General features: G+C 56.9%; 1 protein-coding gene across 6 annotated transcripts in view; it reads right to left on the reverse strand.

Annotated features, from left to right (window-relative positions):
* The window catches only part of HDAC7 (histone deacetylase 7), a 35,432-nt gene that overhangs the window by 5,100 nt on the left and 9,421 nt on the right, over nt 1-20,911 (reverse strand). For 4 of the 6 annotated variants that reach the window (XM_074325781.2, XM_074325784.2, XM_074325783.2 and 1 more), the window contains 20 exons: nt 15,001-15,051; nt 11,483-11,670; nt 11,255-11,345; nt 10,850-10,961; nt 10,086-10,201; nt 9,836-9,961; nt 9,396-9,487; nt 9,087-9,197; nt 8,766-8,946; nt 8,336-8,532; nt 7,921-8,094; nt 6,257-6,476; nt 4,774-4,907; nt 4,496-4,616; nt 4,191-4,240; nt 2,900-3,007; nt 1,872-1,927; nt 1,622-1,709; nt 457-576; nt 130-227 (listed from right to left, as the gene is read on the reverse strand). In XM_074325781.2, the coding sequence (XP_074181882.2) occupies nt 130-227; nt 457-576; nt 1,622-1,709; nt 1,872-1,927; nt 2,900-3,007; nt 4,191-4,240; nt 4,496-4,616; nt 4,774-4,907; nt 6,257-6,476; nt 7,921-8,094; nt 8,336-8,532; nt 8,766-8,946; nt 9,087-9,197; nt 9,396-9,487; nt 9,836-9,961; nt 10,086-10,201; nt 10,850-10,961; nt 11,255-11,345; nt 11,483-11,670; nt 15,001-15,051 (2,434 nt within the window). The remainder of the gene's footprint in view (nt 1-129; nt 228-456; nt 577-1,621; nt 1,710-1,871; nt 1,928-2,899; nt 3,008-4,190; nt 4,241-4,495; nt 4,617-4,773; nt 4,908-6,256; nt 6,477-7,920; nt 8,095-8,335; nt 8,533-8,765; nt 8,947-9,086; nt 9,198-9,395; nt 9,488-9,835; nt 9,962-10,085; nt 10,202-10,849; nt 10,962-11,254; nt 11,346-11,482; nt 11,671-15,000; nt 15,052-20,911) is intronic. The other 2 variants (XM_074325782.2, XM_074325786.2) reach the window with 1 other exon arrangement.

A 20,911-nucleotide genomic window follows, 5' to 3' on the forward strand; every position in this document is an offset into this window, starting at 1 on the left:
GTTTGTCTTGGTGTCGGGGCTGGTATATAATGTCTAGTAATTGGATGAGGACAGACTGACAAGTCAACTGATCACCTCCAACCTGGTGCTGTTGGAGAGGGTGGGCTGCCGGGCACCTAGAGCTCTCACCTGAAGGCAGCCAGGTACTCAGGATCCCCCATTGGGGGATCTAGACCTCCGGCCCAGGCCACGTTGACATTGAAGCCCTCACCACTGCCAGCTCCCACCTGGAAAACAGGACGCAAAAGAGACATGAGGAGAGCAGAGTCCCAGGAGGGGAATCCCAGGATATTCGTGTTGCAAGATCAGCTTGTCCACCTTCTTCACTTCCAGATGGAGAAACAGGACCAGGGAGGCTAAACAATCTGCCCAGGATCACACAGCTAGTTGTGACAGAGGCAGAGCCCTGAGGGAGAGTCAATGGGGCTGGAAGGGGTAGACCCGACATGCGGTTACCTCATCCACAGCTCCACTGCCTGGGAAGAAGTTGCCGTCGTCATGGCGATGCAGGGAGATGTAGAGCACACTAGGGTCCTGGTAGAAGGTTTGCTGGGTGCCGTTGCCATGGTGAACATCCTGTGCGGGGAGATGGGCAGTGGATTAGGGAAAGTCTGAAAGCAGGGAGATGGGAACTGGAACAGGTTAGGAGGGTTTTGAGGAACAAAACCCTAGCCTGGGGGTGAGGAAACCGGGGTTCCTAGAGCTAAACTGTTGAGTGGCTCCCAGTATCCACGGGCCCCCGAGGAACCTCAGTCTCTCCATGTATGCTACATGGGGGTGGCTATGAGACCGACGGGAGGAGGCATGCCACGGGCATACCCTAGTGAGAGTGTGTGCGGGTGGATCAGTGGCAGGAGAAGGAAGAGTCCAGGATGGCACGTCAGGAACCCTCGCTACTGTGTCTTGCCCAAGGTCATGGACTGATGCAGGTGACAGAGACCAAGCTCAGTTACAGGAAGCCCAGCACCGTCCATCCCAGGAAGAGCTATGGCCCTGCACTTGGTAACTCACAGGACTATGCATGGGTGCAGGGGTGGAAAGCTCCTCCCCTGTCCACAGCTTCTGCATCGGAATGTCTCATTCACAGATGTCAGTGCAGAGTGGGCTAGCTTAGCAGTTAAGATGTGTGTACGCTACAGCTAACCACCTGGCTTCAAATCCCAGTCTCAGGATGTACTAGGTGAGTGGCTGTGTGCAAGTTACTTAACCTCTCTGTGCTCACTTTCCTCAACTGTAAACCAGGGTATAGTCAAGATTAAATACATCATATGCAATTAGTGGTATGTTGATGTTTTCTGCTATTATTGTCACTACCTGTAGGGGAAATGCGGACATGAGATCTGCAGAAAGAAGCCAATAGAGGCCAAAGGCAGCCCTCAGATGGCTCCTCCTCTTGTGGGAGTTGGTTATGGCTGAAGGCCTTCCCATACACCATGTCTTCTGGGCCTCCCAAAAGCTCCTGTGATGTGGGGGTTACCTTCACCCGCATTTTACACAGAGGGAAACTGAGGCCCAGGAGGCCAATGCAGAACTAGAACATGACGCCACATCTTCTGACAACAGGCTCAGGGCTCTTTCCACAAGCCTCTCGGGTCTGAAGGGTCCAGGCACCGGGACCTACCCAGTCCACAATGAGGATCCTGCTGGCCTTGCCCTGTTGTTGCAGCTGCCGGCAGGCGATGGCCACTGAGTTGAAGAAGCAGAAGCCCCTGGGACGAGGAGAGAGAGGTCCTGCCAGCCCATTCCCTTCTGTGTCTCCACCTCTCCAGCCTCCTGTCCCCCCAGATCCGGGCCCGGCCTCGCTGCAAACGGCTCAGGGAAGAAGGGAATGTCTCCCATCTCACCCTCCCCAGGCCTCCCCCAGGCCTTACATGGCTGTGGAATGGTCCGCATGGTGTCCTGGGGGCCGAACCACAGCAAAACCATTCTGGAAACAGAAAGAATGCTTATCAACCAAACAGTCAGCCCTCTGACCCACATCTCCAAGAACCTGCCCGCAGCCCCAGGCTCCTACCCAGAGAAGGAGCCATGGGGCAACAGCTGACTGCGGCCAGGATGCGTCTGAAGTGCCCCAGGACTCAGGCCCCAGGCAGCATCCGCTGCTTTGAGGCTGGACGTGAACACAGAACCCCCACCCTGGTGTGTCCCGGCTGTGAGCACTTTGTAGTAACAACAGCTACTGTTTCTTGGGCCAAAAATAGGTGCCTGGCCCTGTGTAAGCCCTTTATAAACACTGGATTTCATCCTCACAACATCTCTCTGAGGCAAATGTTAACTAATCCTCAAAATAACTCCATAAGATAAACATTATTATTATCTCTAGTTTACAGATGAGGAGAAATCTGAAGCTTAGGCAGGTTAAGCAACTGGTGCAAAGCTGCCCGGCTGTAAATAGTGGAGCCAGGATTTTAAACCCAGGGCTGTGCCCTTACCTGCAAAACCCCACTAAGGGGCTATGACACTGAGGACACTGTGACAGTCTTGAGCTGAGCTCCTAAACCTCAGGACAAGCCCCTGAGGTGCCCAGCCCAGAGCACCAACCCGGACTATTAAACTGCAGAGAACCAATCTGCCAGGGCTCGGATGTCCAGAGACATGGCAACTTGCCTACAGCACACAGCGGGTCTGTGTGAAGTCACCTGGATGATCAGGACCCTGCGTCTCTCAGAGGTCCAAGAGACCAGAGGTCCAAGGTCACAGTGGCTTGCCTCCCCACCAAGTAACATGAGCCTAGGGTTCAAATGTCAGTTGGTCCCCAGAGCTCTCGATTTCCCTTCCAAAACCCTGTGGTGCTACCCTAGAGGAATGAGATGTCTGGGGTTCTGGATCTGGCCTTCCCTGCTGTCCCATCCTGCTGCCTCCTTCGTGGCTTACCCGCCTTCAACCCATGATCTCCTACCTTGAGCTCACGGGAAGCCACTTTGAAGGCCAGGTCGGTGACACTGCCGGCGGCCCAGCGGGCTGCATTGGAGGAGTGCAGCTCATTCCAGATGGTGTCAGTATCCACCTGTGGGGGCCAGAGTCAGGGCCCGCATCGTCCAAGGCTTCCCACAGGAGCCAGGGCCCGTGGGTGGTGCCCACCCCATGGCCAGAACCCCAGGGGCAGGGAGCTGGGCAGACAGTGCTGCCTCCCCAGTGCCCCACCGCCCAAAGGCAAGGCCTCCTGTATCCCCCAGTCCCAGCATGATGTCTCCTTCCCAGCTTCAGTCCATATCACCAGCCCATATCTGCCAGCACTCTGCCAGCAGCATCGCGCCTGCCTCCCCGGTCAGAGTAGGGGGCATGGCGTTACCTGGGCGGGACTTGGGGTTTGGGCCGGGCGGGGTTTTAAGCCCCAGCTGGCTCTGCTCAGGCCCTGCGGGATGGTCGGAGCTCGAGGGGCCGTCTGCACCACTGTCTTCCACTCAGGGCCCCTAGCCCAGGCTGGGAGGCCCCCCAAACCCAGTCCCTGGGCCTCAAGGCTAGGGAGGGGCCGGGGGGCATGATGGGGAGATGGGAAGGGCGAGGCGGACCAAGAGAGGCGAGGAAGGCAGAGAGAGTCTCAAGAGGCTGGAGAAAGAAAGAGAGAGAGACAGACAAAGAGGGAGAGGAGGGAGGAGAAAACAGAAGCAACAACAGTTGGAAAAATCAGAAAGTGGCAAGAAATGGGAAGTTGTGAATAGGGCGCTGACTGGCTCCCAAACAGCCCCCCCCAGCTACCGTTCCCATTTCCCTCCAGAACTAGGCCTCCATCCTAGTTGCCTCCACACACCTGGCTGGGAAACCACTGTAGGGACCTTTTAAGGTAAGGAGAGCACTTATCGCCATAAGGTAGGAAGCCCCCCAAGCAGGGTGAGGAGGGAGGGAGGAAAGCTGGAGAGTGGGTGGGAGGTGCCTGGGTCACCAACGACACTGGAGGCACCCCCACAGCCCCAGGCCAGGCAGCCCCGACTCTGCCTGGAAGCCCTCTCCAGGGAGGCCAAGCAGCCTGGAGGATGGCATGGAATGGCCAGTCCCAACCGCTGGGGTCTTATGCAGGGACACGACCTTGGCCCTGCTCTTTGAGCCTCACTCAACATTTACCAAACACCTTCTAAGTGCAAGGCACAGGACTCCACACTCAGCAGACATTGGTGGGCCAAGGACACACCTGTCCACAAGGAGCTTCTAGCCGGCAGAGGGGCATTATGGGAAAGCCCCTGGCCACTTACCCCAACCCCACCACAGGACAGCATCACAAACATCCGCTGTGCCAGGAGCCCTGTGGAGAGAGGCCCAGTGTGTGAGCTGAATCCTCTCAGCCTCTGGCCTGGCCAGGGGCAGGGAGGCCCTGAAAAGAAGGCCAGGTGGGTGCCCAAGGCAAGGTGGGGGTAGGCAACAAAGGGACTAGGGGAGGCGTGGGGAGTCCAGGATGCTAGAGGGACAGGCTAGGCAGAGCTGGGATGAGAGAGATGGGCTGGGTGGGCTGGGTGAGCCAGGAGACGTACGGGGGCCCCAGACGCCACTGGGCCCCTACCTGCCAGCTTCCCATTGTCCAGTTTGAGGCGGCTGAGTGGGTTGGTGCCGTAGAGGAGCACATGCCGCTCAGAGTGCACTGACTGCAGCTCCTCCAGGGAGGCCTTCCGGCCCCGGAGACACTGAGGAAGGGCCCACAGAGCTCCTGAGACCCTGCTCCCCCGCGTCCCTGCCATTGCCCCTCGTCTCACGCTGCCCCCTTCTCGCCAGGGCATCGACCCTCTTCCCTTCCATCACTCTTTCCTCCTCAGAGCTGCAGCCCCCGCCCCACCTGCTCACCTCACACTGGCTCCGGAGGCCCCGCTCCTGCAGCCGGGACCAGATGCTCTGGATACGGCCCGCGTGCTCGGGGTGCCTGCTGTTGTCTCCGCAGGAGCACTGGTGCTTCAGCATGACCGAGTCATAGACCAGCCCTGCCGGGAGCAGGGTCAGGGCCACGGCCCCAGGAAGTTCCCAAGGCCTGCCACCCCCGCCTCCCATCCACATAGAGCCAGGCTTGGCACACACCCCCATCCTGAACGTTGGCCCTTCACACACAGACTCACACCCCCAGCCACGGACCCAGGGATCCTCACTACCTCACATACACACCCACACAGCCCAGCCCACACGACTGCCATGCAGCCACTGCCCTCCCAACACACTGACCCTCACGTGGCCCAATCCATCCACCATGGACTCAGAGCCTAACACAGGGAGGCCTAATGTCAGGATCCTACACTGAATGTCATGACCCAAATAGCCGACTAAGGGTGAGCGAGAGGAGAAAGAATTCCTCAGAAACCCCAAACCGGGAGCTGGGAGCCCCCAGTGGCACTGGGTCATGTGACAGGATAGACGCAGTTTGAGAAAGTGACTGTCTCAGCCTGACCAGCAGGCTGCCTAGAGGAAGGCCCTGTATGCTGCCGGTGAGAGGGTCACTTTCAGCAAGTCTCAGGACATCGGGGAGCTTCAAAATGCTCACACCATTTGATCTAGGGACGCCACTCCTCAAGAGTGACCCTGGGGAGACAAGTCTAGGGATGAGAGAAGATTTATGTACAAGGAAATTCACATGAGGAAAAATGAGTAACCATCTAACTGCCCAACCAGTAACAAACCTCTAAATAAAAATGAAATACTGTGATGAAATACTATAAAAATTTCATTCCTAAAGGTTAATTATATTACAAAGTATTCATATGGTAACTGAATAAAGCAGGGTACAATGTATATATGGTACTCGTCTTGGTACTTACATATGGTACACAGGGTGTTTGTATGTGTATATATGGCTGAAACAAAGATGGACAGACTAGAGCTGCATTGAAGAGCGGTTGCCTCTGGGTAGTAGGATACTGACTGGTGATTTTTGTTCTATTTTTATGCTTTTCTGCAGTTTCCAAAATTTCTAAAATGCTTTTTGAGCTCTTTTTACAAGCAGAGCAACAACAATGAATATCATTTTTTGAAAGGCCGGAACTCATTGTCAGGAGATCCTGACGATTCTCAGCCCGGCCTGACTGCCAGCTTGCTATTTGACCACAAGCTTATCACCTTAGATTTCCTGAGCCTGAGTCTCCTCGTGTATAAAATGAGGACCTCCACCTATCCCCTTGCTCCATGGACGCTGTGTGGATCTAACAAGGCCAAGAAAGTGGTCTCAGAAAATGGTCTCTATGGCCTCAATGAATGTCCAGAGCAACTCCATGACGTGGGCATGGACTCGTGCCCAAGCCTCTGTGTGCCCCATCCCTTCCTCCCATTCTAATCCAAGTCTTACCTGTGGTGAAGGGCAGGGTCCTGGCGGGGCTCTCTGAGCTGGGCAGGACACGGGCCTGGCTGGCAGGCTCCGGGGTTGGCAGTGAGGCAGGTGCAGCTGGGGATGATTGAGTCCTGGACAGCGGTCGGTGACCACCTTGGGCCAGGGGAAGCAGCATAGAGTCCCCAGTGCCTACCCGGGGGAGCCGTCCGGTCAGTCGCTGCTGCTCCCAAAGGAACACCTGAGGGACACAGGGGGCCTCAGGCTCCAGGTTCTCAGGCTCCTGCTTCATGTGCTTCTGCCCAAGGTCTTGGAAACCTCCCTACAGGCCCCCTTTCTGGAGAGATTCCAGGACGCCTCCAGTACTGCCTCCCAGCCAGGCTCTGGCCTTTGACTCTGAGCTCCTTACCCCCACCTGCTCCCCAAAAGTCTGCACCCACCCCAGACTGACCACCCCTTTCCCCTGGAGCTCCCTGGGGTCTCGGGACTCCAAAGCCAGAATCCAGGTGAGGGGCCTCAGGCCCAGCTCTGACCAGGACCTTGTCTCCCAGGACTGTGCAATTGCCCAAGGACATGGGGACATGCAGGAGTCACTGCGCGTGTGTGGACTGTTACCACGTGTTACGGGCTGAATTGTGTCCCCCTCCCACTTCATATTTATGAAGGAAAGCCTAACCCCTCGTACCTCGGAATGTGACCCCGGAATGTGGTCTTTACAGAGGTAATCAAGTTAACATAAGGTTATTAGCGTGAGCCTTAATCCAATATGACTCTTGTCTTTATAAAGAGGGGAAATTTGGACACAGACATGGACAGAAGGAAGACAATGTGAAGACACATGGAGAAGACAGCCATCTACAAGCCGACGAGAAAGACGTGGAACAGTTCCTTCCCGCACAGCCGTCAGAAGGAATCAACCCTGACAACACCTTGATTTCGCTTCTAGCCTCCAGAACTGCGAGGCAATACATTTCTGTTGTTTAAGCCACCCAGTATATAGTGCTCGTTACAGCAGTCCTAGCAAACTAACACTCCATGGAGTGACTCACACGGTGAGAGCGCTCTGGTTGAAGTGTTTGAGGCTGGCTCCATCCCACTTCCTGCCCTCGCCACCTTCCTGGAAACAGGACCACTGGTCACAGGGAGAAGTACCAGGGTAGGCGTGTATAAGGCTCCGTGAAAGGCCAGCCCCACTGCGGGACAAGGGACATGGCTTCCTTGAGCCAGGCAGGCTGCTGGAGTGCGCGTGTAAGTGTGCCCGCATGAATGTACGCACACAAGTGTGCGTGTGTGTGTTTCTGTCTTTCTGTCTGCACCCCAGTGTGGATCTGGCAGGGCAACCATAGGTCCCACAGCCATTGCCCTGGACTAATATCCTATCGTGTTTCCTCCAAAATAAGACCTACCCCGGAAATAAGCCCCAGTTAAGATCATCAGCCAGACGGACGCATTCAGTACATCATGACAATGACATGACTGTATTTGAATAAATGTAGATTGTTGTACATGAAAAAATAAGACATCCCCTGAAAATACGCCTTAATGCATCTTTCGGAGCAAAAATTAACCTAAGACCCAGTCTTATTTTCAGGGAAACACGGTGTCTCCCTCCCTTCCATCGATGCCAGGCGCCAGCATCTCCTAACTACACCTTCTGAGGGGCTCTTACTTGGGCACTGCCTTACCTGCTGGTGCTGCTGGAGAGGAATAGGGCCTCTGGTCTCATGCTGCCCGTGGCTCGACTCCCTGTGTTCCAGGCTGTCATCCCTCAGTGGCCCCACTCCCCCACCATCTGTTTCCAGGTCCTCAGCTGAGGGTATCTGCCGCAGTCGGGGCTTCTCACTTGGCTTGGCTGGCCTCTGGGGAGAGGAGATGCCCACTGAGAAGCCATGTTGGAGTACAGGGTGTGGGATGGATGCAGTGGGCTAGGTGCCAATCATCTGGCTAGGATTCCAGGGGCCATGTACCTCGTGGCCCCCAAGAGCCACATCCTCTCTGGCCCTCCAGGTCCCTGCCCTTCCAAAGCCTCCCTTCTTTTTTCAGCCCCCAGAGGCCCAGTTACACAACCCCTTACCACCTCCCCTACCCAGTTCCCCTCACCTTGATCAGCTGGACGTGAGGTTTGAGCCGTTCCAAGCGGGGCTGCAGGGGGCCCAGCGGTGGCGGGGCGGTGGCGCTTGGGGGTAGGGGTTCTGAGCGGGTCCGGCTCAGCGGCCGGTGGAGGCCTGACCCGGAGAACCGCTCGGTGGTCAGTAAGGATTGGGCAAAGTGGAAGGGCAGGGGCCCAAACCCGGGCACTGGAAAGAATGGGGTTGGGGGGGCGTAAGGAGGGAGCCATGGGGAGGAATGGAAGGAAGCAAGGACATGGGGTGGCGGGCAGGGACTCAGCAGGGAGACGCATAGGAGGATGGCGGGCAGCAGAGGGCGCAGGAAGGATGGGACTCGTCCCAAGCTTGGCCCTTGTCCCAAGCTTGGCCCTCCGCAGGTTGCATGGATCCAGCCCCTCCCCCAGAAAAGCAGCAGGACTCACCAGTCAGCAGGGGGGCATGAGAGACTGAGGGATCCAGGAGGAGAATGGGCTGCAGGCGAGAGGGCAAGGGGCTCCCAGTTTCTGGCTCCAGGCCATGGGGCAGGAAGAGGGGAGCATGGGAGCTCCCCAGGACTGGCCCCCGAGGGCCCATTGTCGAATGGGTCCTACGGTCACCATCAGCCTGGGGGAGAGGTGGGGAGGAGTCACAGGGGGGCAGGTTCTGGCAGAAAGAACAGTGAAGGCGGTGGGGCGAGGCAGTAGGAGAAGGGAGTGAAAGAAGCTGGGGAGCTTGGTGTGGGGGAGGGCGCCTCAGCCACTCACCCTGGCAGGGGCGGGCAGCCCCAGTGTGATTGCCGGCAGCAAGGACACTGTCGGCAAGGCGAACGGGGCCAGAGAGGCTTCCTGCCGCCGCAGCCGCTGGCCCAAGAGCGCCTGCCATGGGGAGCAGGGCAGGGGTCACTGGTCCCAGACCTCCACCCCCACGCCCCAGGCATGCCTTCCCCAGAACACCCAGGAGCCTTGGGCGGGGCTGCCCAGACCCTGCGGCCCCAGCCTGGTCAGGACCACTTGCTGAGAGGAGGGCTGAGCCTCATAACTGCCCCCCAGAGAGTCCAGCCAGCAAGGCCTTACCTCCGAGCCCAGGACGGGGTTGGGGCCCTGCTCACTGTCGTTGGGGGAGCTGCACCCTGAGGCAGGTGTGCTGCTACTACTGGGGGAGGAGTCTGAGGGTTGGGGAGAGAGAGAGGGAGGCATAGTCAGAGACCAGGAGGTAGCCAGGAGGGAGGCCTCTGCTTCCCACTTTCCTCCCAGATAGCTAGGAAGAAGGCAGGCCACCACTAGTCTCCAGGACCTTTAGATTCTTTCTTTTTAAGGCAGCCCTTCTTCTGGGCAGACGTCAGCTTAGCCAACAGAGCAGGGGCTGGCTTTCAGCCCCAACTCGCCCCCCTGGCGAGTGTGTAGAACACACCCAGTACAACCACCCGCGTAGACCTGAGGAGGGGACCCCTGTCTTGGCGGGACCTGACTCAAAGGGACAAGATCAGCCCCCCACACATGCTGCCAGTGCTCACCTCCGAGGGTGTCTGCCGCCCGCCGCCGGAGACTGGGTGGGGCGCTCTCCTTTCTGAGCAGTGGATTTTTCCTCCGCTCCAGAGACTTCTTGGGCTTGTAGCGCAGCTTCAGGTTGGGCTCGGAGACTGCAGGAGCAGCAGTGATACTCAGCCCCACACCCACTGCCCGGGAGCCCTCCCCCCAGCCATCCCACGCCCCAGGTCCTCCCCACTAATTCCCATTGGGTCCCCACCTGCCTGTCCCTCTCACCTGTCTTACGCAGAGGGAAGTGTTCTGGGGGGTCACTGGGCAGACTGGGAACGGGAGGCAGAAAGCTGCTGAGCATAGAGCGGGCAGCTCCTTCCGTCTCCAAGGGCTCAAGAGTTCTGTGGAGTGAGTGCCAAGGCTGCTTCAGAGGGTCAGGGATGCCCAGAGGCCTGGCAGCCACCTCATTGCACAGGCGGCTCCTTCCTGAGCACCGGCATGGGACCTGCCAGGGGAGGTGGCAGCCAGCAGGGTGGGCAGTGTGCGGCTGGCAGGAACAGGGGCCATCTCCAGGTGGCAGCATCGGGCCACCCAGTCTACTAGCAGCCCACATGCAGACCTCTGATGGAGGCAGAGGAACCAGGTCCCAGGCACATTAAGGACGCTGTCTCAAGTGGGAGGAACCTGCTCTAGGAATCAGGGCATTTTTGTGCTTAGGGAGACATAAAAAGAGAAGGGACTTTTGTGGATGAAGAATGCCAGTGGGAAGAGAGAGAGAGAGAGAGAGAGAGAGAGAGAGAGAGAGAGAGAGAGAGAGAACATGCAGAGAGGTAGGGCCTCAGGTGGAGGGTGCGGAGAGATCATTAAAGGAGAGAAGAGGGCAGGTATCAATTGGGAGAGGGGACTGGGGGAGGAATTACTCCCCCAGGGAGGGGTAAGTATCAAGTGACGGGTGGCTGGGAGGAAGAGCAGGGTTGTAAGTGCTCACAGGTGGACATAGAGGGCGGAGGGCAGTGGCAGGGACGGGGGGAGCACATAGGAGGAGTTACCTGTAGGGGATGCTGGGGCTGCTGGGATGGACCGTTCTCTCTAAGGCTGCCTGCTGTTTCTTCAGAATCACTTCCGCCAGCTTCTGTTTGACCACACTGCTGGCCACAGCACCTGCAGAGGCAGAGAACGATGAGTGGGGCTGGCTGGGTGGACAGGTGGCCTCTCTGGCATAGTCTCTGCCTGTTGCACTGTCCGTGCCCCCCGTACGAGGCATCCCAGGGACTCCTCGGACAAGAGGCAAGCCCGAGGCCCCATCTCAACACCCCCCATGTCCACTCCCACCTGCATTCACAGGCAGAGCCCAGCAAGCAGAGGGATAGCGGGCTGGCGTCACTCCCACCCCGACCCTCACAGGCCCATGCAGGCGGGCCATGTCCACCAGCCGGAAAGGCCTCCATTCTTACTTCGCTTGCTCTTGTCCTTATTGAGAAGCTGCCGCAGCTCTTGCTCCTGCTGCCCCACCGGCAACTCGGGCATCGGCGTATCCATTGAGAGCTGTGGGCAGGGCCGGCCGCCCAGGAAGGGGCAAGGAGTTGAGGACTGGGACATGGGTCTAGGAGGGGCTGTGGGGAGGGAGAGGGCCTGGGGGCTGAGCTCAAGGCTGCCACATGTGCAGGGAGCTCTGTCTTTACCCTCATGGGCTCCACTGAGCGCGGCTGCTGCAGGCCTGCCAGGAAGAGGTGGTGGTGCAGGTGCTGGGGGGGCTGCAGGGCCAGCAGCGCAGGCTCCGGTGGGGGCTCCACCGGGGGCCGCTGGCCCACCCGCAGGTCCATGGGCTGGGGCTGAGGGTCTGGCGTGTCTGCACGGGGCCTGGGGCAGCCTGAGGACACAGAAAGAGGGCAGGGTCCCCTGGAAAGTTTGCCTGCAGCTGCACGGTTACAGCCTCATCAACCTCCTTCAGGCTCATTTAAGTCAAAATGACAAAACATGTTCGAGGGGCCCTTTCCTCACTTCATCTCCATCATGGTCCTACAAGGTAGGTACTTTCAATTTCATTTTGCCCGTGAGAAAGGAGGCGATATACACTGGGCAGTCTGTCACTGGTGGGGTTCAAAATGAACCTTCTGAGTATGAGCTTACTGCTATTCCACTAAATATGTTGTCTCTCCAGGCCAGAGGCTGGGACTGTGGGCCTTTAGAGACGTACATTCTGGGCTTTCTTCCTTCTTCCTCTCTGGAATGAGGACGTGGCCCAGCTGCCCCCAATGACCCGAGCTCAAGGGCAATGATCACACAGGCAAACCATTCCCTTTATTCAGCCTCCAGCCCTCAGGCCCTCTCAGTTCCCACCCTCCCTACTCTATCTCAGGCCATAGGATAAAGGAGTGGTGCTTCAAACCTACAGCCAAGTCCTGGCCGCCACCCCAGGCCTGTACAGCCCACGTGCCCGTGGAACCTGCTCTTGGGCACCCACATGCCAGCTCTGGGCCTATAATGGTGAGGACAGCGGCTCAGCTGCCTCTTCTCGAGTGTCCTCTGCATCTGCGCCAGGAGCACCCTGCCAAGGCTGTGGGTACAGGGGCTATTTATAACTAGCTGCCAGACCAGGTTCTCCGCCAGCACAGCCAGCACAGGCAGGCTGGGCTGAGCAGCTGGAGACGCTCAGAGGTGGCGCCCCTGCCCGGAGACTATCACAGCAAAGGGAAAGCAAGTGGAGCTGGGAGCAGGTGCCCTCGGACAGAGCACACAAGGAGCCTTCCTGGAGAGTCCTTCTTCGGCTCATTCGACACTGAGCAATCCCCACTGGGGCAGCCACAGGCTGTCCTTGGGACCTGAGGCTGAGGGAAACTGGAAGGCAAAGCCCCAGCCGGGGAGTCAGGAAACTCAGCCTCCAGGCCCAACTCAACCATCACTACGCGTTGTCATTGTTTTAAACCTCTGGAGCACACCTGCGGCTGCATCACCTCACACCCCCCCACGCCCTGGGAGGTAGTTGTTACTATGCTGTTATCCCAAATGAGGAAACTGAGGCTCATATGAAAGCCGGCTCAGTGCAGGGTGAGCACGGGGTCCGGTCCTGCTGAGGCCAGGCTCTGGCTCCATTTTCCCAACGACTCCCAAGAAGTCGCCTCTCCCTTGCGGCTCAAAAGCAGAAAATCCAGGGGCCCCAAACTATTGGCCACCTTGAGAGGGTCAAACAGGCAAAAAAGAAAAAAGAGGAAGAACGAAGAACTCCCCTCTCCTCATGGGAGTTCATCGTTGGCCAAAGAAGAGGGGCCTATGGCAGATTGTCGATAAGGGGCATCGCTCTAACATTCTCTGACCGTGAGATGGAAACGAGAGAGAAGCAAAGCAGGGAGGTGCCGGCACATCTCCCCCGATGTCAGGAGACCGGAGCGGATGGCTGTGTGCCCAGGTGCAGCCCACAACAGCCAATGCACGGCGTTAGTGCCCTCACCCCTTGTTCATGCATCCACCCAGAGAACCCAGTCTCATTCTGGTTGTGTCTGGGTTTCCGATGCCAGCACACTCCTGCCCCAGGAAAGGTCTCACCATGTCTGGTGCCGTGGCTTCCTGGGGTGACTCCCCGGATGATGGGAGAAGGACCGCAGGGAACCCGAGGCAGGCCACAGGACTTTGGGCTAGTGGCTTCAGCCACACACAAACCATGAGCCGCCCCTCCCTTGCTCCCAGCACCGCCACAGCCTCCAGAGCAGAAGGCTTCTGGGAACATGGGAGGGGCTCTGCCTACAACCCTGGGAACGCCGTTTGGGGTGATTTAGCATTTGGGGGTCTGAGCAATCTGGTGCTAACCTGGCTTTTCTCAGCTTGGTCTCCTGCATCTGAACACAAACCCTCCATTTCAGCCATCGGCTCCCATCCTGTCCCAAGGCCATGTGCCTCTGTCCTCTGAGCTTTTGCTCACAGTGTCCCCCGGCTGGTGCTGTCCTCACCTCTCCATTCGACCCTTCCAACCCAGCTGGAGTCTGCTCTTCCCTGGACCCCGCCCAGTCCCCTCCTCTGGATGTCAAGCCTGTTGGAGGTTCTGTGCCCTATAAGCACCTTACGGGCAGGGACCACGTCTGAGTTAAGCTCCAAGGGCAGGGACTTGGTCTGGCTTATTGCTCCATACCCCAGCACCTAGAACAGTACCTAGCACCCAAGATAGGCACCCAACAAATACTAGTTTAATCAACGAATAAATCTCTGTACCACCCCCAAAAATTCCTATGAAGGTGCACTGGCACGGAGACATGGTTCATTAATGTTTCTTTTTCTAATTTCTGTATGTAATTTTTAGAAAATTACACATCTAGGAGACTAAATAATAATAGGTGGTGACTTTAATGTTTCCTGAACGGGTGGATGAACACATTAATCAGTTGTCTCCTGATTTGGCACTGGTCACATGTTGCAGTCTACTATTATTTCTCTTTTTATTTATGTGTCTTACCTCCCCAACCTGCCTGTAAGCTTTTGGACAGCCAGGACGGAAGCAAAGAGGACAGCTGGCCTCCATTTCTCCCTGCCATATGTAACTATTAGGCATGAGGTAGGTACCCTGCCCCCAATAGGCCCTCAGAGGATACAGGCTGAAGTTAAGGAAGGGGCAGCCCTCATCCAGCCCCAGCCCTGCAGGCAGGTCCTAAACCAGAGCAGCAGCAGGAACTCCGCTCCCCTCCTTATCCAGTGCAGCCTAACAGCTGGCAAGGAAGGTGAGGTAATAGTAAGAGGGGTCCTTCCCCTCGCACCCGAGCAGCATGAGGTATCGTCCCATTCTGCAAGGGCCGCCATGCCCACCTTGCAGGGCTGGCGTGAGGACGGGAAGAGCCAACTATTGAGAACACGCTGCCCCGCCCAGAGCCTGATGTGAGGCAGGGGAATAAGTATAAATGTTCGCTTCCTACTTGCCTTCCTGTTTCCCCGCACCCAGCAAGGACAAGAAAAGCATCCTGCCTGTCCTCTTCCTGCCGTGCTTCCCAGCACTGGGGCCAGCCTGGCTCCAGAATCGCCTCCTTATCCCCACTCCTTACCCCCTTCCCATGAAACCCCAAATTCACCTTCTCCCCCGGACCCCCCACCTCCTCAACTCTCTGGCTGGTCAGCCAGCTGCCCTGCTGACCCACTGCTCAGCTCCTCGCCCTTCTCATGTCCTTTCCATCCTCAGCTTCCACTCCCCATCACAGTCTCCCTCAGGACCCATGCTTACCTGTGCCAGGGGGACTGGGGCAGTGGGCACCTGGGCTCACCTGGGTCCCATCTGTAGAGAGAGGAGAGAGCGAGTAAAGGGGCTGCAGGGAGGAGGCAGGGAAGAGGAAGGGAACAGGGCCAAGCCAGGCAGGCCCCCGCCACTCCAAGGGGCCCCCACCAGCTTGAACCCTGGCACCTCTACTAGAAGCTAACCAGAAAGAGAAGGCTCCACCCCCTTCCTTTCCTCAGATTCCCATGCTGGATGAGAGCAATCCTCAGCTCCCTTCTCATCATCCAATCTACTGAGCAACTCAGATATCGTGCCCTGTTGGAGCTCCGTCCACAGCAGGAGCCCAAGAAGGCCCCATTTCCCCCAGAAGTGCCCCTAGCCCTCCGGATGTGCCCAGATACAATCTTCCCTGGGCTCAGGCTCCCACAGCCAGGAGGGAAAGAAGAGGGCTGGGAGGTGAGGTGGGGCCGGAGGTGAGACAGCACGGCTGGTGAGACCCAGCGAAAGGTGCCAGGAGGGAGATGGCGACAGTGGGGGAGCAGGCCTGGAGGAAGGGAATGGGGGGCCCACTCAGAAGCTTCCACAGCGGGAGGGGGACTCGCTCATGGCCTGGTGGGAGCTGTAACGTGAAGGGGCTGGAATGCACAGCCTGAGGACCCCGTGGTAGGAAACTTTCTTCCTACTACTCCATCCTGTGTCCTGCAGCCTGTCCCCCCAAAGAGGAAAACCATTCAGCCTTTTTCTAGGATAATCTGAAATAGAAGTCTTTCCTTCTGGAAATGGCCACCTCTCCAAGGCTCCTAAGCCCAGCCCAGAAACTTTATCCCATTCAGAAGCCATGAAACCCTACAGCAGGGCAAGAGTTGGTCAGCAGCAGAGGCTTGGTGGGGGGGGACAACACAGAGGTAAGTCCTGAGGCCACCTATCCAAGATGGACGCTTTTCCCTCCTGCTATCCCAGCTCCGTGCCAAGGGAACAGGAGGCCAGGGGACTGGGAAGCCGCCTGGAGGAGGCACGTGGTGGACACACAGAAGCCCGTCTTAGGCCACAGCTGCGGCAGAAGGAATATTTCCTGGTGGATAACTAACAGGTGCTGCTCTTTTGGGTCTGTGTCTAAGGGGCCGCCACAGGTCCGCTTCCGGAGCTGAAAAAGGGGAACTCCCTGTAGGCAGGAGCCGCTGGGGCAGGGGGCAACTCTAGACACAGAGAGACTCCCACCAACTGCCCTCAAACAAGGGACCCACGCTTCGGATGACAATGTTTGGTAGGGAAATGCCGCTCCACCTATTCAAATTTTGCCCATCCTTTGAGGTCCAGTCCGAGACCATCTCCTCACGAAGCTCCCCTTGACCTCTCCTGTTCTCACTTCCCAGAGCACCCACTCTGTGCCCACCTCCTGCACACTCCATTAACCATGCCTATCTGTACCTAACACCGCTGGGCGCACAGCAGGCTCTGTTAAGAACTGGTGAATCGAAAACAATGACTCTCCTGGCACCCTGCCTAGGAGATGGCACGAATATTTCTCAAGGTTTGAGAGCCCCAGGGAACATTGGTGCGGGATGCAGCCTCCACCCCAGGACATGGTAACCCCCACCCCGAGCTCTCTTTGGACCTCCTCTTTCTTCTGCAGGACCAGGTCCCCCAAGAGAGGTTTCTGAACCAGGCTCCCAGGTGCACTCCCGGAGGCCCCGTCAGGCCTAGAGTCCCTGCCTCCAGGGAGCTGTCTCCTACCTCCCTGGTCCCTGCCTGAGGGCTGGTCAGCAGCATTCTCATGTGGGAACACAGCCAGGTTCTCTGCGCCTCACTCCCTTGGGAACCACAGATTCGAACACTGTGGTCTGTCTGGATGGGAGAAACACTAATGGCCCTGAACTCTGTAGTGTTTATTACTAGGCCCAAAAGGGATGTTTCGTGACGCTGATCAATGATATCAACTGTTCAGAAAAGCTGCGTGTGTGCATGTGGGCTGCCAACAGGGGCTGTTTCCAAAAGCAATTCCTGGGAAAAGTTCTGCTTCTCCCCTAATTTCCTGGCTCCTTGCTGACAGCCTTTGATTTCAGAGGAGCCCAGAGCAACAGAGATAAGACCTGAGGAACAGCTCTCCTGTGTCCCAGACGGAGGAAAGGTACCAGAAGGCACCTAGTCAGCGGCTGACCTGAAACCAGAAAGTGAACCTCTTGCATCCCAGGCTTGGGGATACACCTGGAAACCACTCTTGTCACTGGCCCCTCTCAGAGCACTGTTACCACTATGTTGGGATCAAACTGAAATAAGATCAGGAGTGAATGGACCTGAGGGACCGAGAACGCTGAGTAGTGCTGGACCCTTCACACAGCTTCTGGCCAGGGTGGAGACCTCTCCTTTTTGGAATCCTGGTTAAACACCCCCCCCCCCCCATTTCTACCTTCTTGGGAAGCAACTGCAGTCAGGCTGAAGAAGCGGTTTACTTGGCGCTGAGGCACCTGGCCTACCAAGGCACCGCCCCAAACCAGATCACCTGATCTCACCCAGAACCAAAGAGCCCCAGAAATCCTGCCCGAGTAGGTGCACCCCAGCCCTCAGCAACCTCCAGAGCAGACACAAAGGCCACTCTTCTATCCCCTGAGCACCTTCACGAGCTGGCATCCCCTCCTACCTTGTTGCCCCAGGCCTTACCCGCTCAGAGAAACCTAAGCCCTGCCTGACCACCTGCTCTCCCAGGTGTGGCAGGCCCTTTGCCAGGTAGAAGGCTTCCCTAGGAGCACCGCCTCCCAGAAGCTCCCTCCCAACGCCTCCGACGTCTTTTTTCAGGCTGTTCCACCTGCCTGGTCTGCTGACCAATTAAAAGGAGGAGCAGGAAGACCTAGGCCCCAGCAGCAGAAGGCCAAGGGCTGGGTTCAGGGCTGACCCCTCCACACCCCACATTGCAGTTCTGGCTCTCATTCCCTGACACAGGTGTGACAAAGCTTGAGTCCGCATGGGGCTGGCAGAGAAGAGGAAATCTGGGGCTGAGATGGCTTCAGGAAGATCCAAGAATAAATAAACACACGAAAGAACATCATGATTGCCAGACCTCTCTGACACAGAGTGAGGGAAAGAAGACTTCTTGAAGGCACTTGGGTTATAGAATCTGAGAATGTTAGGAACTGATGGGGCTTTAGAGAATGTTCAGGAACATAGAGGAAAAGGGGTAGGTCACGGTCACCTGGCAGGTCAGTGGTACAGCCAGGCCAGGCCAGACCAAATGCTGGTACTAAGTACCTCCATGTGCGGTCACTCATCCAGGGACTGAACGCATGGCAATAGGAATGAAACCTGGTTCTCACTTTCAACGAGTTTAAAATAAAGCTCATTAGTTTTTAAAAAGTGTACTACTTTCAGCTACTAAAAAATTCAAAGAGCCCCAGAAAGTATAAAACAAAGTTTCTTACTCATCCAACTCCCTAGAACTTCCTCAGAATCAACCCTTTTTAACAGTTTTTTTGTGTCCCCCTTCCAGAAATTCTCTTACTCACTTTCTCAGCACTAAGCTGCATATTGCTCAATGTGCCCAGAATCCAGGGGGCTGCAAGCTGGCCGGGAGCTCCTGCCACATGAAGTGATGGCAGTGAGAGTCCATAGCATAGAGGACATTGGCTCTGAGGTCAGATGGACCTGGGTTCAAACTCGGACTCCCTCCGTGACCGGCAGAGCAAACCAGGGTCACGGTATAACCTGGCCAAGCCTTGGCTGCCCCGTCTATAATGAGATGATCTGCTTGGAAGCATATGATCATATGAGATTAGCAGCGTTGTGTGCGAAGCACCCAGCACGGGGTAGGTACAGAAACAATGGACGCGATTAATACTGCTTGTTCCTGACCTTGTCTGTAACCTCCCTCTGGCATAAGCATTTCAGTGTCTCGTCCCAACTGCATCCTGCCTCTACCACAGCCCATTTGCTCCCAGATGCATTCCCCCAGCCCCATCTCTTATGCCCCGCCTCTCTTAACTACAGTGTCTTCACTTTCTCTTCCATCTGAATGCTTGTAAACTAATACTTGACTATGTGCCAGGAGTTGTTCTAAGTTCCTTACATGTGCTACTCCATCTAACCTCCACGTCAAACCAATGAGGTGGTTACTGTTTTAATCCCCATTATATAGATCTGTAGACTAAGGCCCAGCTGTGTTATATAACTTGTCTGAAGTCACATAACTTGGAAATGGCTGAGCTGGGACTTGAGCCAGGCAACTGGGCTCCCGAATCCATGTTCTCAACTGTCCATTCCCAGTACTTCCACTGCCCACGGGCCAGCGCGGAGAGAGCACATGCAGGACCCAGCTGGGCACAGGGAAAGATCAAAAAATCACATCGCCCCACAGAGACTCGTATGAGCAGCAAACCCCAGCTCTGCTGCAGGTTGGAGGGTAGAAGCTGCCTATTTCATCTTTGGGCCTCCATGAGGACAATCCTGAAGAATCACTTCTACATAGCAACCATTAGCAATAATGTCAGACTACATGTGGGAACAAGGGGCTGGCAACAGGTTAGGGTCTTGTAGAAGCATTGGCTTCATGTTCCTTCCACTTGGAACATGTGGCCCTGCCACATCCTTTCTCTAGAAGCTCTCAAGTCCCTCTGAGTCTCTCTCATTAGCATCCCAAAGCAAGCTCCACAGTACAGGCTGAGGGGCCAGCTGCCCAGGGGCAGAGGCTGGGCTCCCAGGTGACGGCCTGGGACATGGGCCTGCCCCAACAAAGGCCTCCTGTCAGTCCAAGGCGAGGGGACTGAACCTCTGCAGGATCCGCAGATGTGCACTGAACAGGAGGCTGGATGTGAGGGCTGCAAAGCTGGCCCTCCCACCTCCCTTCCCTTACCCGCCCCCGCGCCCCCCCCCCAGCATTGGGGCCCGATGGCAGCTATTTTTAGCTCTTGACACCTGGGTATTTTGCAGCCGCAGGATGTCCGGTTTGGAGTCTCTTTCTGGGAATCCCACACGCGGCTGTTGTAAACAGCCCCACGCAGCGGTGGCCAAGCTGGGAGCCTCGTGTCCCCCCTCCCTTCTGCTGTTTGAGATGAATCAAACAGGAAGCAGACGTAACCATAGCAGCAGCAGCTTGAACTCCTGGGGGTGGGAAAAGCGTCCTCCCTGGCTCCTTGCTCCCATCCCAGGTCCTCTATTCCACTCTGTGCCTCTCCTTTTGCACGGAGAACCCTGGACCCTGAGGCAGAGGGAACGGGTCCGTTCGGGTGTGCGACTGTCAGTTCCTGGGACTGGCCCTCTCTGGAGAGCCTCACTGTCCCCCGGCAAAGAAAAACGGGTTTCCTCCCAAGCCCTGTCGGCCTCCGGGGCCTCTCAGACCCACCACTCAGTCTTCCCTGCCTGCCCTTTGTGACGGTGTGAAGGGAAAAGCAAAGCTACTTGCCCAAGGTGGCCAGATCCACATCCTGTCACCCACAGTCTTCTTGTTAGAGAGGGGAGGCCTGCCCTACCCACCTGCGGAATTTCTGAGCAGGCAGGCTCCCCCAGTCCCAGCCCCCTGGGCCAGAAAGCCCTAGAGTTTCTCAGGTCCTGAAACTCAAAAACAACAGTTCCCACTTACTCTCCCTCCCCTGCTCCCATCCCTGAGATAAAAAGTTCACCATGATGCCTAACCACCATCTTTCCTATCATACGCAAAACATCCGGAGCAGTCAAGACGGAGCCCCCTCTGTAATATGGGGAGAAGAGTTGAGGTTCTGTCAGCTTTTGCCTTTGTCTCTCCCCCTCCCCAACCCCCGGGTGCCCCATTTAAACCAGCTGCTCCTTCTTAGCAGCCAGCCCTGCCAGTCTTTCTCAAGGGCCAGTGCTTGCCCCAACAGGAAGCACGGGCACCACCCCCCGCTGCCTCTCAGAGTCTCTCCTCGCCTCGGAGGTCTCATAGCCATTCCCCTGCCCTCCTTGTTCCCTCAGCTTC

Source organism: Rhinolophus sinicus, chromosome 1 (assembly GCF_057876585.1).
Source record: "Rhinolophus sinicus isolate RSI-liver-muscle chromosome 1, RSI-T2T, whole genome shotgun sequence".
In the NCBI taxonomy this organism is placed as follows: Eukaryota; Metazoa; Chordata; class Mammalia; order Chiroptera; family Rhinolophidae; genus Rhinolophus; species Rhinolophus sinicus.